Source organism: Barbus barbus, assembly GCF_936440315.1.
Source record: "Barbus barbus genome assembly, chromosome: 7".
Classification (NCBI taxonomy): Eukaryota; Metazoa; Chordata; class Actinopteri; order Cypriniformes; family Cyprinidae; genus Barbus; species Barbus barbus.
The window spans coordinates 27,230,227-27,248,123 of record NC_136735.1 but is presented as its reverse complement, the minus strand read 5'-3'; the positions used below and the strand labels follow the sequence as shown (position 1 = coordinate 27,248,123).

General features: G+C 41.3%; 1 protein-coding gene across 1 annotated transcript in view; it reads right to left on the bottom strand.

Annotated features, from left to right (window-relative positions):
- Positions 1 to 981, bottom strand: part of LOC306872578 (kelch-like protein 5) — a 44,568-nt gene extending 43,587 nt beyond the window's left edge. Inside the window, exon 1 of the mRNA XM_079421190.1 lies at positions 334 to 981. Coding sequence (XP_079277316.1) covers positions 334 to 875 — 542 coding nt within the window. The 5' untranslated portion in view covers positions 876 to 981. The remainder of the gene's footprint in view (positions 1 to 333) is intronic.
- Positions 982 to 17,897: the final 16,916 nt, after the last annotated feature.

The following is a 17,897-nucleotide window of genomic DNA, read 5'->3' as shown; positions in this document are numbered from 1 at the left end:
TTTACACACTAAAATGAATGTACTAACAGAGAATTACATTAATGAAAGCAATAAATGCACGCACACTGGTATCTATTAGGAGTGTTTAAAAGTTTAACATTTTCCTAATAAAAAGCAATGTTTGTTTTTGTCATTCAGTTAATTATTTGACTATACCATATGCACTATTTATCACACAGAGAGAGTGTGAGGAAACAAAAGGAAGGGCTCTTGGTAACATAGTTTAATCTTAATAGAAAACAGCTGGCGATGCATCTGTTGTGAAGTGGTACCAGCTCAGAACAAGCGCCCTGCTGTGCTCGACTGGAAACACACCAGTGATGCTTCCCATACCTGCACGAGCTGGAGTCAGACTCCACGTTATTATTGTTCTCCTCGTCTCCAGGGGCAGGGGCGTCTTTTATACGCGTGGACTGCTGCTGCTGCTGCTTCTGCTGCTGCTGCTGCTGCTGCAGGAGCGGCTCCATGCTCTCGCTGGAGCGCGAGTGAGCCGGGACCCAAGGCGCCGGCGGGGAGCTCCGGCACTCCTGCTGGCTCATGGACCGAGGACACGCGGAGGCACTAACCGCCGCTGCTGCTGAGTGTCCGCTATTTGGACCCGAATCTCCAAACTTTCGATTGTTGTTTATGTTGGAGGAAGAGTTGCCGTTACTCGAACTGGCACCGGCGTTGGAGTTACTGCAGCCGCCGAGGGAGGGCTGATCACCTCCGGATAAGGAGTCACCGGTCCCCCGACTGCTTCCACGGCTGCTGCTGCTGAAGAGGTCTCCCGAAGGCTGGTTACCGGGAGAAGGAGGAGATGTGGGGTGGCCGAACCATCGCCAGCGGATGCGCAAGATCTGTTTCACGTCAAAGTCTTTCCTGGGATTCGACATTCCCGAGACTCCGGTAAGGGGAGACGCGGGAACGGAACGATGATCCGTGATTGTCTTGGTAACGGAGCACGCGTGCACTGCTGGCGAAGACCACGGAGACGACGTGTAGAGTGAGACCGAGTACGGAGGGGGAGAAGGAAATACACACCTCTCTCTCTCTCACACACACACACAGAGAGAGAGAGAGTCAAGCACGTAATCTGCGCGGTAAAACCTCTAATGAGATTTTTCAATACCCTGAGTACATGAATACAAAGACAATTCTCAAGCTAACATCTGTCAGCCAAATGCCAAATCAATGAACCTTATTGACAAGACAAGCCTATTTCATTGACATGATAAAATAAGATCATTATACACGATGATGTCTTCAGAAAATTACACATATATATATATATATATATATATATATATATATATATCCTATCTGTTAGTAAGCGATTTATTTTCAAATTTTATTTATCTTTTTACTTTTTTAAAGCCTATTTTTTTAGCTTTTTAATCAACTCACAAAACCACAATTTGGGAAACTTTTCTACATTATGTTTCCCAAAAGCAGATCACCCCCTCATAAGTGGAGCCATGTTGACATCAACTGACCAGCGATGCTCTGCCTTACTCATTTCTTTTTAATACTGGTTTACGGTTAAAAACAAGTTCTCTATAGTGTAGTATGAATCCACTACATTTGTCATGTTGTCATGTGACCTACCATCATCAGTTGCTTCACAGCTATTTACAAATCATCTCCAGTGGCCTCATGGGAAAGTAAAGTGTCCATTGAATGTGTACTTCAGAATCTCGCCAGAAGTAGTAGGCCATTTATGCCTCTGTTTTATTAATACTGCAAAGTAATATTTGTTGTGTTTTCTTTCACTGTTTTTCAGCTACTATATATGGGAACTACACATATCCAGATGCAGTCAAGCTGTCATGCTACAGATCAAGAATAAACAGCAGAAAAGCTTGATATATAACTACCGGGGTAAACACTGTTTAATTGTAAATCTGTATATAAATGGACACACTATTCATTACTCATTAAAAATCTATAATGAGGTCCTCACCTATTTAAAAAAAGAAAGGTACCAGAGGAAATTAATATTTAAGCCCTTAACTGCTACCATGCCATCATACACCCACACAGTCTTTTTAATGTAAACCTATAAAGCACTGCAGCATTGCACATCAGCAAAGCTTACAGCAAAACTGCTCCACCAGCATCACCCCCAGAATCTCAAGGTAACCTTTATTTCACTGCACTTTAAAAATTAGTACCATGACAAATACACCAACTTGCTATTTTGAGCACACACACCCCTCTCACATTTAGTGCCTGTTGATTTCTTGACCTTTTCTACTTAGAACCTACTTAATCAATAGAAATACAAACCAGTACACATAATATCTCTTACACACACATTTGTCATTGCCACAACAGTACACAAGCACAAGAAATACAATGGACAATTAATGCAAAAGATAAGGTAGAGAAATTAATGGCAGGAAAAATTAATGTGATTGAGAGAAACTGAGCTATAAAGTCTGAAAGAGGTTTAAAGTCAATAGATTTGTGTTTCATTTTAGCAGAAAACAATGCAAAAGTAGATGTCCATCTGCCACATGAAGTCCATAAATGACTATGCGGTCCATAAAAAAACTGAGAAGAAATAGAAAATAAATTAAACAGTGAGCGGAAGGGATGAGTTTTGGTTCTATAGCTTAAGCATTCCCGTGGCCACAATCCTGTCTTTAATTTATGTTCTGTGCAAGAGTGAATGTGATGCCAACCATCCATGGCAATCTGCAGCATGTGAGACAGAAAGGGTAAATCGTTCACTGTAGGATCAGTAGGGAGTCTGGTCTCAATTCAGGCCATGCAAACCACAACAGAGAGCTGGAATTTCTGCCTGCCTTTGTAACATTATTCACAGATGTTGGCTCTAAGGGCACATAAAATAAACACAGCCAGACCCACGTGCCCCGGGTGCCACTGACAAGCAGCACAACATGAGTAAACTAGTGTAGCGCAGACCAGCATTCTTTCATTTTATCATTATGTCCCAGAAAATCACTGCTTCTGAGCTGAATCATTTTCATCAGGGCAACCAAATGCAAACCACATAATGCAAAGGAGGCAGATTTTAGAGCATCATACCCATAATGCTTCCCAAATATAGCTTTTGCCTGAAATAAGTACTCTGCCTGTAAAATCTGCAGGGTATAGGAATAGTTCCCCTAAATAAAAAAATCATTCATCATCTGTCATTATTTACTCATTCTCATGTTGTTCTAATTTTGTTTGGAATTCTTCTTTAGGAGAAAATGTTAGATGAAACACATTAGATGTTTTGGAAAATGTTCACATTGCTCTTTTGTATACAATTAAAACATGGCCTGACAAGTAGCACCATAAAATTATTTTACCAAATTTTCAGGTCCATGTGATAATTTTTGTGTGAGCAACTGAGTAAATTTAGTTCCCTGTCGCTTGTATGGGAAAAACTCTTTTTTCCTCTTCAACTGAAGCCTTTTCAATCACGCAGTGAAACTGCACGTCCATTGGTTCGTGCAGTGCTATAAAATCGAACCAATGGCTCGGCAGCGGCGATGAGCGAGCCTATGGTTATGCACCCCACCAAAAAGGGCGGAGCCTCTGGCTATATAAGCGCCCGCTTCGCCGCCGCATGTCAGAATTCTTCTCTTCAGCGACGAAGATTCTTCCTCGCTGATGCCGAGATTCGCTGTTGAAACGCCTCAGCAGCCGGATTGGACCTCTCGCAGTGCACAGGTCTATCCCCTGCCGCCATCCGGCGATTATCTAAAAGAGCCTCACAAAAGAGCAAATTCTATCGCGGCGTTGTTTCAAATGCCACGCCGTCATTGTAAGACGTGCAGGACTCCCCTGCACGCTGATGAAGGTTAAGCTGAATGCGTGTCATGCTTGGGTAAATCCCACGCTGCGCTCAGGCTGACTGCTCTCATTGCAAGAGTTTCAGTCTGGCCTCTCTGCGCTCGCAGTTAGCTTTCTTTCAGAAAGCAACTCCGCCCCTCACGCCCTCTCGTTCAATTCCTCCCAGGGACCTGCGAGGAAGAAACAGCGGGGCAGAGGATTCGAGCGGCCGGAGACAAGCGAGCTCACGTCAGCTCAGTGACCGCGTGCTTTATTAATACTGCAAAGTAATATTTGTTGTGTTTTCTTTCACTGTTTTTCAGCTACTATATATGGGAACTACACATATCCAGATGCAGTCAAGCTGTCATGCTACAGATCAAGAATAAACAGCAGAAGAGCTTGATATATAACTACTGGGGTAAACACTGTTTAATTGTAAATCTGTATATAAATGGACACACTGTTCATTACTCATTAAAAATCTATAATGAGGTCCTCACCTATTTAAAAAAAGAAAGGTACCAGAGGAAATTAATATTTAAGCCCTTAAAACTGCTACCATTACCTTAACTGGTAATGGTACCTCGGCCAGTCCTTTTCACTCAACCTGATCAGTGTCCCTCTGTGGCTGCGAGCAACATGATCTCGTTCGGTGTGGAGTGACGACACCATGAATGACAGCCTTTCTCTGGCGGCTTCGGACGTGAAGGAGTTATCGGGCTCGGTGACTGACCCCGCCCTCTTGCCACCATCCTCTTCACACAGCGCCAGACCCAAAACGGACGAGGAGCTCATCTGTGTGATGATGAAGGCTGTCAGCGAGGCTGTCTCTGCTAGGAGCCATCTCGCAGCAGGCTGGATGAGTGGTTTCTTCCGGGGTGCCAACAAGCCCCCTGCCAACGCTCGCCCCCCCTTCCCAAAGTGCACAATGAGCTCACTAAATCATGACACACCCACTACCAGTCTCGCATCCTACCTTCTGCTTCCTCCGCCCTCACCTCCTTTGATGGCGCTGAAGAGAAGGGATACGAGCACCTGCCCCCTCTGGATGAGTCCGTGGCAGCGCATCTCTGCACGCCCACAGCTATCAGATGGAAGGCGAGGGCGAACCATCCATCCAAGCCGTGCAGAGCCACGTCTGCACTTGCTGGACGCGCCTACTTGGCGGCTGGTCAAGCAGCTTCAGCGCTGCACTCCATGGCTGTGCTCCAGGTCTTCCAGGCCAAGATGTTCGCCAACGAAGAGGCCGGTCTCGGACGGACCTGGCCCTGCACGCCACCAAAGCCACCGCCCAGGCCCTTCACGTCAGTGTGTATAACTTTAGATGTTTGTCCGGGGGGTGGGGGGGGGGGGGGGGGGGGTTGAAGCAGCAAACATTCGGTGTAAGAGTAAAGAAACGACATAATTTATAATACGTTTATTTGATTCACAGCTGCTACATATAGTGTTTTGACCTCGACAACCCAACTATGCTAGCCTACATTTTACCGCAAACTTGCGACTAGTTAACTTTCTAAAGAAGGCGCAATCGCGTTTGCTAAGGGTCGGGACTTACAGTAACATCAACACACTGAAACTATTGTATTATTGATAATGCATTTCAGAAGTGTCAATACAGAAGAAAAGATTTGTCACTACTTCTGTTTTATCAGAATCCCAAATCATTCACACACAATATGAGAGACAATGTATTAGTATGTGCTAACAAAATAATTTTCTTTGCAAAATGGCTTCAGAAGGCTTTGAATATTGCACCAGTCATATGAACTATTTTTATTGTGCTTTTTTTAATTGACATTCTTCAAAACATCTTCTTTTGTACGATCAAAACAACTCATAAATCCAAGGCACATGGCTTTAGAATTTAAAAACAACACATTTGTGCACCCTGTGTTCTGTGTTCTGTGTTCCACCAAAGACAGTTAAATAAAGGGATTTACACCAACATGAGAGTAAAAAAATTATGACAGAATTTTAATTTATGGGTGAACTGTCACTTTAAAGGAATGTATTTGTGGCAGTTGTGTATGTGGGAGGAGATTAACACAAGGAGGAATTTAATGCAGTTCCCGAGTGCTTTGTTCCCCGACAGCAATGCTGCATTTCTGTCAGCTGAAACGGAGACTGCAGTGAGTGAAAACACTGGTCTCAGGTCAGTAGTCATACTAGCTTCTGAGAGAGAGTCAGTGGTGACCCTGTGATGGTCAAAGCTTTATTTCACACTGATTCAGGTCTGGAGAAATCACGTCTGACAGGAGTGTTAACCTCTATATGTGTGATCATAAATACACCCACACACACTCTCAGACACACTGCTGTCACAAAGCTTTATGGCTAGTGTGACTACACAAAACATCACTGAATGATGGGAAGGATGATTAAGCAATTTATTCTTTATGGCCCCTACTTATTTTCTCAAGGTTACTCCAATCCTTCTGTCTTTCTCTCCCTCTCTTTCTTCCCACCCCTTATCAGAACTCTCCAGCAAATATATCATACAAACTGGCACATGGAGGAGAAGCTGGACAGACTAATTAAACTATCTCATGACTCAGCATTTCTTGTGGTGTAAAAAGAAGGATTACTGTACTACAAACCTGCACACATGCAACATCCACAAGTGAGATATGTATGTTTTCAAAGTAAGTGCACTGTGAAAATTCATCAGAATATATGATTTTGTGTTCCACAAAAGAAAGTAAGTCATACAGATATTTGTGTGAATTATTCCTAAGGTATACATAATCCTTGACACGCTTTGTTTTAACAGAATATTATTCGAAATTGTAGAAATTGTAGTTTCTTCAATAAAATATAAAAATAAATAAGTTTTCATTTTGAATCTAATTTTTGAAGCGTTTTATTTTAGATTAGAATATTTTAGAAGATTAATAATATACTGATTTTAATACTTTTATGACAAAGTTTGCCGAGTCCCTGTTTGATAACCACTGCTGTAAACAACTTTCTCACTATAAAAATCTGTTAGCATTATAAATTATGTGCAAATGGTGCAAATGTAAATCTAATTGTTTTCTGCTGTGGTTTTAAAAAAAAACTGCACTAGAAAACCAACCAAAAAATAATCATGTGTCCATCCTATGTAATAAAAACCGAATCGACCACTTAAATTTTGAACACTGCTTTCATAATTTGTCCAATAGAGGGTTAAACAGGAACACTACAAACTTGTGTGTGAAGAACAGACAACCAGGCTGGGTTATGCAGCAGAGTCCTCATTTTATGTTTTTCATCACACACACACACACTCAAACCACTGTAATGTCAGCTCTCTCATAAGGTTATGCTATGATCCAGATTCCACACTTCAGTTCGGCTACATCCATCACTGAAACACACACACAAACAACACCTACTACATTCACATACCATGTAATATCATGCCTGAAACCCAAAGGCTGAAGTGGGCTGAGAGGCTAGATGTCTCATTGCTTTGATTAATTTCAGCAACAGTCGTGGAAGGAAATATGTTTAATTCCTTAAGAGAAAAAACTACACACATCTGACCCACATTTCCTTGAAACTATGGCTATTTAGTCATATAACATTACACACACAGTATGATGATAATGTGTGCACATACACATGCAAACATATTATTCAGAGTGTGTTCATTTCCAAGTAGCATTCTTCCTGCTCTGGTGCATTCACATTTCCTCTGCTGCCACTGGATGAAATTATAGGACAGATCTGGACATACACACACACACACACACACACACACCATCCATTCACTCCAAAGTCATCAGCCAAAATATAACCAGGGCCATTTTGCACATAGCAATGAAATTTTAATATTCTGCTCAGCCTTCCTTTTACTGATGCTCATATTGGTCTCCCTTAAGCTGAAGCAGTGTGGGAATTGAATGCAGATAGAGGTGATGCGGGCCGAGCCAGCAGGGTTTAGATGTCAGAGTAGATGGACGGAGGAATGGATTTAAAACAGAAGAATTTCCTCGTGAAGTAAACCATTGCAGGTCTGTGGTTGAGAGACTGAACAAATCTGGCTGGCAGACCACCTCCAGAAACAATCCCTCTTTTTCTTTATATACTGAAGAGCCTGAAAATCCTGTTGAAACTCAAGCCCAGGATGGACATTTAAAGAAAGTGTGTATATGTGTGCGACAGTCCAAATATTAAGCCTTATATTCCACTGAAAAAAAGTTAAATTAAATTACCATGGTTTCTTCATAAGTGCCCTGGTAATACCTTGTTTTTTGTTTTGGACATATACCATGATAAAACTATGATCATGTCAATACAGTGTATACACAGCTAAGTGTTGTGAGAGCACCCCTGGGTGCTTCAACCGTGATCTTTAAGAGCAAATTTCCTCCTAAAAGAGCAATTTCTCTAAAGAGATTCATGGCCAGAACTGTGTGTTAGCAAACATTCCTTTCCGTCCGTGCCTTACTGATTGCGAGATTCACATCTCTCCTAATGGCCGGCAAGAGTGGTGCACTCACGCTGAAACAGCGTTTGTAGATGATTCATGTCCTGTTTTGTGAGGACATGGCCATAAGCACGCTGAACTCACGGCTCGTGGCTCACATTCTTTTCTAAAAGACAGCGAGTCACCCCGACTGCTTCCTGCTCTAGTCCTTCTACTTCCATGTATGAAGCTACAATGATGTGCATCGGTGGAGAGCTTATGGAAGCGAGAGTAGTTCTGTTGGGGGATTCCCCGTTGACCGCTCGTTGCTCTCACGCTTCGTGTCTTGAGCTGCTGAATGAGTTTGAGTGCTTTTCTCAGAGCAAGTTTAATCTCTCATTTGGCGCTCGCAAAGAGGATGAACTGTCTCTTGCAGCATCGGAAAATGGGCTTGAGCCATCAGAAGATGATGGGAAAACCAGGACTGGTTTGTGGCAATAGACCTGAAGGAAACTTACTGTCATGTCTAGATCCTACGGTTCTACGGTTTTCCCTTTGAGGGGCGGGCATATCAGTACAAGCTTCCTCCCTTCAGGCTGTCCCTGTCTCCTCACATCTCACGGTGATCGCAGAGGCAGGCCTTGCCCCTCTCAGGGAAGAGGGCATTCACATTCTCAATTACCTTGACGACTGGCTTATCCTGGATCATTTGCGAGAATTGGTTTGCAATCACAGGGACATGGTCCTCGATCACCTTCTCGATTGGGACTTCAGGTCAACTGGGAAAAAGGAAACTCTCCCCTGTGCAGAGTATCTCTTTTCTTGGTATAAAACTGGACTTGGTCAGTATGACTGCACACCCCTCGGAGAATTGTACTCAGTCAGTGCTGAAATGCTTGAGGGCTCTCAGGCACAAAACAGTGGTCCCTCTTAAACACAGAGGCTCCTGGGGCATATGACATCCTCAGCCGCGGTCACGCTGCTGGGAATGATACATATGAGACCGAACAACAGATGCTTCCAAGTCAGGCTGAAGCACCGTGTACAAGGCATGCAGCCTCCAGGGTCTGGGCGGGCCCTCAGCTGTATTGACATATCAGTTGCCTAGAGTTGTTGATGGTGCTATGGCCTTGAGGAGGTTTCAACCATTGATTCAAGGCAAGCACTTGTTGGTCCGGACGGACAACACAGTGACGGTTGCGTACATTAATCATTAGGGAGGTGTTTGCTCCCGTTGCATGTCACAACTCACCCGCCATCTCTTACTTTGGAGCCAGCACAGACTCAGTGCTCTGCATGCCACTCACACCCTGGGTGACATCAATTGTGTAGCGGATCTCCTTTCGCGACAGGTCCCGCTCCAAGGTGAGTGGAAGCTTCACCCCCAGATGGTTCCGCTGATTTAGAGTCGGTTCGGTCAGGCACAGGCGGACCTGTTGCCTCGCTGGAATCTACTCATTGACAGTTGTGGTTCTCCCTGAACGAGGTTCCCTCTGCACGGAGACACTGGCTCACAGCAGGACCAGGGGTTATGCAAGTATGCATTTTTCCCCAGTAGCCTCATTGCACAGATGCTGTGCAAAGTTAGGGAGGACAGGGAACAACTCGTGTTTGTGGCCCATTGTTGGCTCAGCAGGACTTGCGAATTCATCTGAGAAAGGACTTACTCTCCCAGGGGAAGGGCACTATCTGGCATCCGCGCCCAGATATCTGGAACCTCTAAGTTGGTCCCTGGACGCGACCAGGAGGAATTCAGAGACCGTTCACCTGCAGTGGTAAATACCATTATGCAGGTCAGAACCCCCATCTACGAGGTGGCTGTTTGACCTGAAATGGTGCTTTACGTGATCTGGTGTTCTTCCCAGGGGAACCTTGGACCCTCTGAGATGTAGCATCGGATCGGTGTTCTCCTTCCTCCAAGGAGGCCTGGAAAGGCACCTGTCTACCTAACATGTATGTGGCCACGATTGCTGCAAACCACGACACCGGGAAAGGCAGATCGGTGGGGAAGCACAATCTGGTCATCAGATTCCTCAGAGGCGCCCAGAGTTTGAACCATCCAAGGCCACACCTCATCTCCTCTTGGAATCTCAATGTGGTCTTACAGGCCTTACAGAGATCCATTTGGGCCCCTTCAGTCAGTTGAATTCAGCGCCCTTGATATAAAGACGGCCCTCCTGACTGCGCTCACTTCTGTCAAGAGGGTGGGTAATCTCCAAGCCTTCTCCATCAATGAATCATGCCTGGAGTTCGGGCCGACAGACTCTCACGTTGTCCTGAGATCCCGGCCTGGATATGTGCCCAAGGTTCCCACCAACCCTTTCAGGGATTAGGTGGTGAACTTGCAAGCTATCCCCTCCCAGGAAGGGGACCCTGACCTGACACTGTTGTACCCAGTGTGAGCCCTGCGCACATACCTAGAATGCACTCAGAGTTTCAGATGTTCTGAACAGATCTTTATCTGCTTGGGGGAAAGCAGAAAGGGAATGCTGTCTCCAAACAGAGGATTTCCACTGGATGCGTTCCGGACGGCCTCTCAGGCCAGAGGTCTACCTTGCCCACTGGGAGTGAGGGCTCACTCAGATATCTGTAGAGCTGCAGGTTGGGATACACCTGATACATTTGCCAGATTTTATAATCTGCAGATGGAACCAGTCTCTTCTAGAGTCTGGAACACCAGTTCTTCAACTCAGGAGACTGGCATGACTGGTGTAGAGCTTGCTCACAACGCCTTCCCCCATTGCGGACGGTATATGCGCTCATTAAGGCCAGCTCAGGTTCCTTCTCATAAACTCTGAACTACCTTTCCATCACTTAAGCACGTGACTAAGCAAAGTTCGGTGGAGGAAATTGCTATTAGAACTCATTACAAGGCAAGTTCCATCGAACTGAACTCTGGTATTGGCTTAGTGCTGAACATGTAGTGGCTCCTCTTGCGGCCCCATGTGTGTATTCTCCACTGAATTGTCCCTTAGGTTCAGTGTTCCCCAAGACAAACACTTGATCTGTCAAGAGGTTCTGGGTTTTGTTTTTGCACGAACATAGACGCATTTAGGTAGATTGGAGATCGGCGCATTCACTTCAAAGCAAAAGTAACGTTAATCCTCTGCGTCTTCAGCGGCTCGCATATAGGGAGTAAATGACGACTGCTATATTCATTACTACATCCAACTACCATTCAAAAGTTTGGGACCTGGAAGATTTATGTTTATTGTTGTTGTTTTTTTTTAAAGTCTCTTACAAAAAAAAAACAAAAAAAAAAAACATATACAGTACAAACTTCAATATTGTGCATTATTATTACAATGTAAAATAACAGTTTTCTATATATTAGCCTATAATATTTTTGTTATATATTATAACATATTTTAAAGTGTAATTTATTCCTGTGTAATTTAAAGTGTAATTTATGAATTTTCAGAAGTCATTACTTCAGTCTTTTGTGTTACTTGATACTTCAGAAATAATTCTAATATGCTAATTTGATGCTCAAGAAAAATCTATTATCAATGTTGAAAACAGCTGTGCTATTTTCGTGGACACAGTCATACTTTTTCCAGTATTATTTGATGAATATAAAGTTTATTTTGTAACATTATAAATGTCTTTACTGTCACTTTTGATCAATTTAATGCATCTTTGTGCCCTTAAAATTTATATGGTAGTGTACAGTAATATCTTGGATTTTCTTAGACATGTACCATGGTAACTTGATGCTATTCTTAGTATTCACAGTATTATACCTCAAAGTAAATACCATGGTACGTGAAAAATGGTAATGCAGACAAGTTTCCATAGTAACATCATGATATGTGGACATGATATGTCTAGAAAGCCATAATGTTATGGTATTTGTATCAAATGATATTCTTGTCATTTATAGTATATTCTATCTTGGAGAAATACCGTGATATAGTAATGCAGTATGTAAAACGGTATAACCATCTAATACGATCAGCCCTGCAACAGTACTATGTTTATGTAAGGTGTGAACAGTGTGGTTGAGTGTACAAGTGTGTGTGTGTTTGCAAGGCACACATGTTTCCTAGGAGACAGATTCGTCCTTGATGAGACTCATAATATTTCACAGCTAAAATTTTATGGAATTGATAAACCGTACACACAGCAGCAGAGCTAAAGACCCTGGAGATAAGTGCTGGAGATCAGGAGATCTCGACACTGTTTGCTTTCCATCGAAGAAGGGATAAACAGACAGGTCTTAAAATAAAATTGATACACAAGCTAGAAACCTCTAGACCCTGAAGACCTGGAGCGTCTTCAAGAGATCATAAAGCACACCCTGAATTACAGAATTCCTACAATGCCCCTCTCCCTCTAAACATAAATAAATAAATATTCCTGTCCCCAGTCTTGCCTTACTAGAGTCAAGCCCCACTCACACACTCTTTTACGAGTCTCCTGAAAGCTTATCGTTTAAGGATCATAAATAGTGCTGCAGCCTCATGCTGTAAATAAACAGATCATTCAGTTTTCCCCTCTTCTACCGGCCACGAGGTAAACACATGCACATACACAGGAGCTAGAATGAGAACATTTACACCTGGGGTCTGACCTGCATACACACTGATGCATCACTATAATGTTGAGCATGACTGATGTGTGTGAGAGAGAAGAGAGACAAAGAGGGAGAGACAGTCAGGTAAGCGCTGACTTTGCAATTAAATTTCTCTGCCCCTGTCTCCAGCTTACTTGTTCTATTCATCTCGATCATTTGTAATTTCTTTCTTTATCTGTATGGCTGCAGATTATTTAATTTCATTCTTTTGCATTGTATATATTTAATACTATGATAATGGGATTACATACTGTATATACACTCTGTAAAAATTTTAAATAATTACAATTTTTAAAAGGTTTTTAAATAAAATCTCTATTTGGTTACAAGAATGAAGAATTTTTTATTATAGTAAAAACAGTAATACTGTGAAATATTATTTTAAAATAACCGTTTCCTATGTGAATACATTTTTAAAAGATTTTAAAAAATCTAAACGGTATCTTACATTACTCCAGTCTTCAGTGTCGCATTCTAATATTCTGATTTGATTTACGGTTTTCCCTTTGAGGGGCGGGCATATCGAAAATTTTATATCGTATCGAAGTTTTGTCCAGACGGATCCGGCGTTCTGGGAGCCCGAAACCTCTATGTTTTGAAAGCGGGTCCCAGAGTCAGTGCCGCATTAAGCCTTTGCAGGGCCCTGGGCTAGCGCAGCTTTGGGGAGTACAAGCGTAATTTTGACAGACACACTTGTGTAATACCCACTCGATGACAAAATTAGCTGACAAACATTTACTAGCAAACGAGAGGAGAGAAAAAGGAGGAGAGAACTTCAACGGTGTAACAAAAACTGAAAGTTTGCATGTGTGTGTGTGAGCGTGTGGATGTGTAGACCGAGCCTTAGACCATCTGTGAGTCTGAGAAGCCAATTTTCCGCCCCTGGACCTTCACAACCAGCAAAGTGAGCGCTCTGCCAAGAAAAGAAAGATTTTAATGCCAAGAAAATCCCTGTCCTCTTTCAGTCTGCCATTCAGCCTCCATCTGCGCTGACAGGGACTGGTGTGTTTAGACAGCTCCCTGCCATCTTTTATCATCTGTCCCTTGTCTGCGTTTCAGTCCACAATCCACTGAGAACCGGCGATTAAGAAATTAACATACAAATCATTATATTGTGGTTTGTAAGAGTGCAATTACTGAACTCGGCGAGCCTTTATTCACGTATATGTAAGCAAATCAGGATTGAAAATGAGAGAAGGAGATCTAAAACCATGCCATTTGTTGGATGTGGTGCTGGAAAATGTCATTTTTGGATAAAAGCACTGAGATCCATGTAAAGTCATTTTGATGGAACATATGTTTTCATTTTATTCGTGGTCTTTTTGCCACATTTATTCAGACAACAGCGGACAATAGGATTCGAACACAAGCACCACAGCTCAATGTGTCAGAGCACACAGATTTCTCTTTATATTTTAGAAGTAGGCCTACAGCACTCATCTTCAATGGGCAAGAAAATTCAAGCATGCTCTCAGAAAGCATGTATGTTGTAGGCATATACTGTAATATGACTATTTTCAGGAAATCATTCATTCAGATTTATTTCTAAACAGTTTGTACACATGCTCTTCGGTTAGCATATGCAACACTTTCACATCAATTTCTACCTTTATAAATGCAGATTTGTTTCTCACTTTTGATGAAGGATTAAATCCAATGGAATTTAGGATCAAATCTGAATTTAGAATCAAAATCCATGAATGAGGCATCTTGTCAGAATTCAAGGTTGTAGTCTTCAAGTACTACTTGAGGTAGTAGTACTGTTTTTGTTTTGTTTTTTAATATAGAGACTGATCACCAACCATGTTCACACTCAAGTCAAGTTTGTCTTCATCACTGTATGTGTGGTGACTGAAGAGACTTCTTCTCAAAAATCAATAACCATAGTTGTGGTCATTCATCCTTGACCACTCCAAACGTCTTACCTCAGTAAGACATAAAAAACCATAAGATTAAAGACAGATTTACATCACAACATTGTTTTTATCAATATGACTATAAAATTTGCATTATTTTATATTATTATTACCATCAAATAAAATTAACAATAAATTACTATTAAATAAAAATAATAAACAATAAGAACTACTACTATTTAAATATTTCATTACAAAATAAAAAAATTACTATTATGTAAACAAATACAAAGATGACAATAGTGTTTTTTTAGTATGTTTATTTATTTATTTAATTATTTAATGCTTTTATTTTGGCAAAAACACAGGGAGTCCCTAAAGCTTTTTGTTGTAGTTATTGACAACAGCTGGTTTATATGTGTTTATTACAAGCTTGAGAAGATGGTTGGTGCATGTTGCGTTCCCAAATCCATGTTTTTAAATGACCCAAACTCACAGCAGAGATGGAATTTGCATGGAGAAGCATTTTGCTGCAAACTGGCTGATTTGAGACACTGAAAACAATAAATCATGCACTGCTCGCGTTTAAATGAACATCATGATTTCATTTTTAATTCAAATAACTCTAAAGCCTCATGTACAAGCCAAATTGCTGCCCACATGAGAACCAAAGCTCAGTGTCATGGAGCACAATGCACTAACCGTCAAATCAACACTTTTTTGCCATTTTTGTAAATGATGTGTGGAGAAAGAATAGGAAACTAATATTGAAACTAATACTGCAAGCCAGATTCAAACCTCCATTGCCCGCATGAGAACCACAGGTCCATTTGTCCAAGAATATGTACTAACCACAAATACAGCTCTGAGAAAACCAATGTCTTCCTTTGTGCAACAATAATCAGGGCTGAATTTTTAGACTCCAATCTGACAAGGAAGAAATCCATAAAGATATTTCATAAAGAAAGCCACAGGGTCTCAGATTGCCCTGTGAAATACAGTCTGTGCAATGTAAAGAAGGTCTATTGAGCAAATGTCTGCTGTATTGAACCACCTTTTTGATGACTGAACAAATGCAGAGGGCCAAACACACCAACATTCCTCCACAAAGGTCACCTTAAAGCCTGCTGAATTGATCAGAGAGAGAGAGAGAGGGAGAGAGAGAGAATGAATCTGACTCCAGAGGACGAAGTACATCCACTGCTGCAGTGACCCACTAAATAAAACCACTCAGGCAAATTATCTGCATGAGGTTAAAACTACATACAAACTGCCTTTAACTTCAAAGATGGAAGCTAAACTTTGGGGAACAATGCCTTAGCTAACCAAAATACTACCATGAATGCTACGGTGTGTCTGAACAGGAAGCAGTGAAACTGGCAATTTGTGCCGAACAATAGCGCATACATTAGCTAGCGTTTTGTATGTAACACGGTGCAGAGCAGAGCCCGCTGGGACAGATTAGTCATGAGCTGTCACGGAGGAAAACATGAACCATAATGGCTGCACATCTGTCCAGTGTTAGCGGCAGCCGTACTGGATCAGCAGGAAGTAGAGCAGGAGCTGTTAGTTTAAGTTATGACGAGATAACTCTAACACATCACAGCTTTTTCAGACTTTCAGCTACTCCAAAATATATTTTTTCCAGCACCACAACACTATGTTGCTTATGCAGTGTGGATGCTGTAGCCTGTTAATAAGGACAACAAAATTAATATTGCTTCAGAAACTATATTTAAGAGGTTAAGAAATACATTATCATTCAAATGTTTGAGGTCAGTATAGTAAACACATTTACAGTATAATGTTACAAAAATTCTGTTCTTTTGAACTTTCTAATTATCAAAGAATCCTAGAAAGGAATGTTTCCTGAGCACCAAATTAACATATAAAAATGATTTTCTGAAGATCATATGACATTGAAGACTGGAGTAATGGCTGATAATTTAGCTTTTCACAAAATATAAAAGTTATATTAAATTGTAATAATATTTCAGAATATTACTATTTTACTGATAAAATAAATGCAGCCCTGGTGATCAGAAGATACTTTCAAAAACATAAAAAACTATTTACAGACCCCAAACTTTTAAACATTGTGAAATTGTGATCACTGATGCATGCTTCTTAGAAGCATTCTAAGCTTTTTTTAACTTGATTTTAATTTCAGTAACACAATTTTTAAAAATAAAGAATGCTGTGTAGACTTCAAATCTTTTTTACATGGACGTTTTCAATTCACGTTCTACAAACACATTTCGCAATGATGTAATAATCCAGCAGTCCATCCTTTATATAGAACTTCCAAGGCTGAATTCACTTCAATCCATAATTCATCTGCTATGACTTATTAATGTCTCTTTTCACAGACAGACACAGAGAGAAATCAACAAATCCAGAGGAGCTCAGAGGATGACAGGAGAACAGTTTGAAAGATTAGATTGCTATTAACATATGGTTAAACACGTGGACACCCAAATACTGTGCCCATATGCTTGACATTTAATTTCAGAACCAATGGCATTAATAAGAAGTTCTTCTTTCCTTAACTGCTGGAGCTTCCACTTCTCTGTAAAGGCTTTCCACTATGTTGGAACATGGCAGCGGGGATTTGTTCCAATTCACACACAGTAAAGACAAGCGCTGATGGGCCTTGGCTTGCAGTCTGCATTCCAAATCATCCCAAAGGTGTTCAGTGAGGTCCAGCTCTGGGCTTTGTGTGGACTAGTCAAGGTTCTACTCCAGACTGAGAACACCATGGACCTCTATGTGCACAGGACAGAGAGGACAGCTCAACTGAATCTAACATTCAATGTATGAAAATGTTTTTTTTTTTAAGAATGAGTTGAATTAATGATTCACTGACTCACTCATAACACACAAATGCACTGGGGTACCAATGTTTCCTGCAGAGAAGGTCAGTGAAAAAAATGATCGGAAGCCTGTTTATGCCCCAGAGTACATGAAATGAAAAGATCATTGTGACTAATTGCAAATTCTATAAATCAGTGAACAAATCTGAATTAATCTTTTTGGTGAACAGATTCAGAAAAAAGTTACTTAGCTTAATGTCAGCATGAAACCAAAGTTGCAATCATATTTTCTTCTCTATTGTTATATATATGAGTGAAACAGCTTCTCAAAAACTATTTTGAGCACCCAAGATCAAGTCTACTTGAATGGGGAACTCCTGAAATCTCAAAAACTGCTTGCCACACTCACATTTAAATAACAAATTTCAAATTAGCAACAAAATCTGACAGTAACTGTGCCATAAATGTTAACATTAAAATATGCGTAT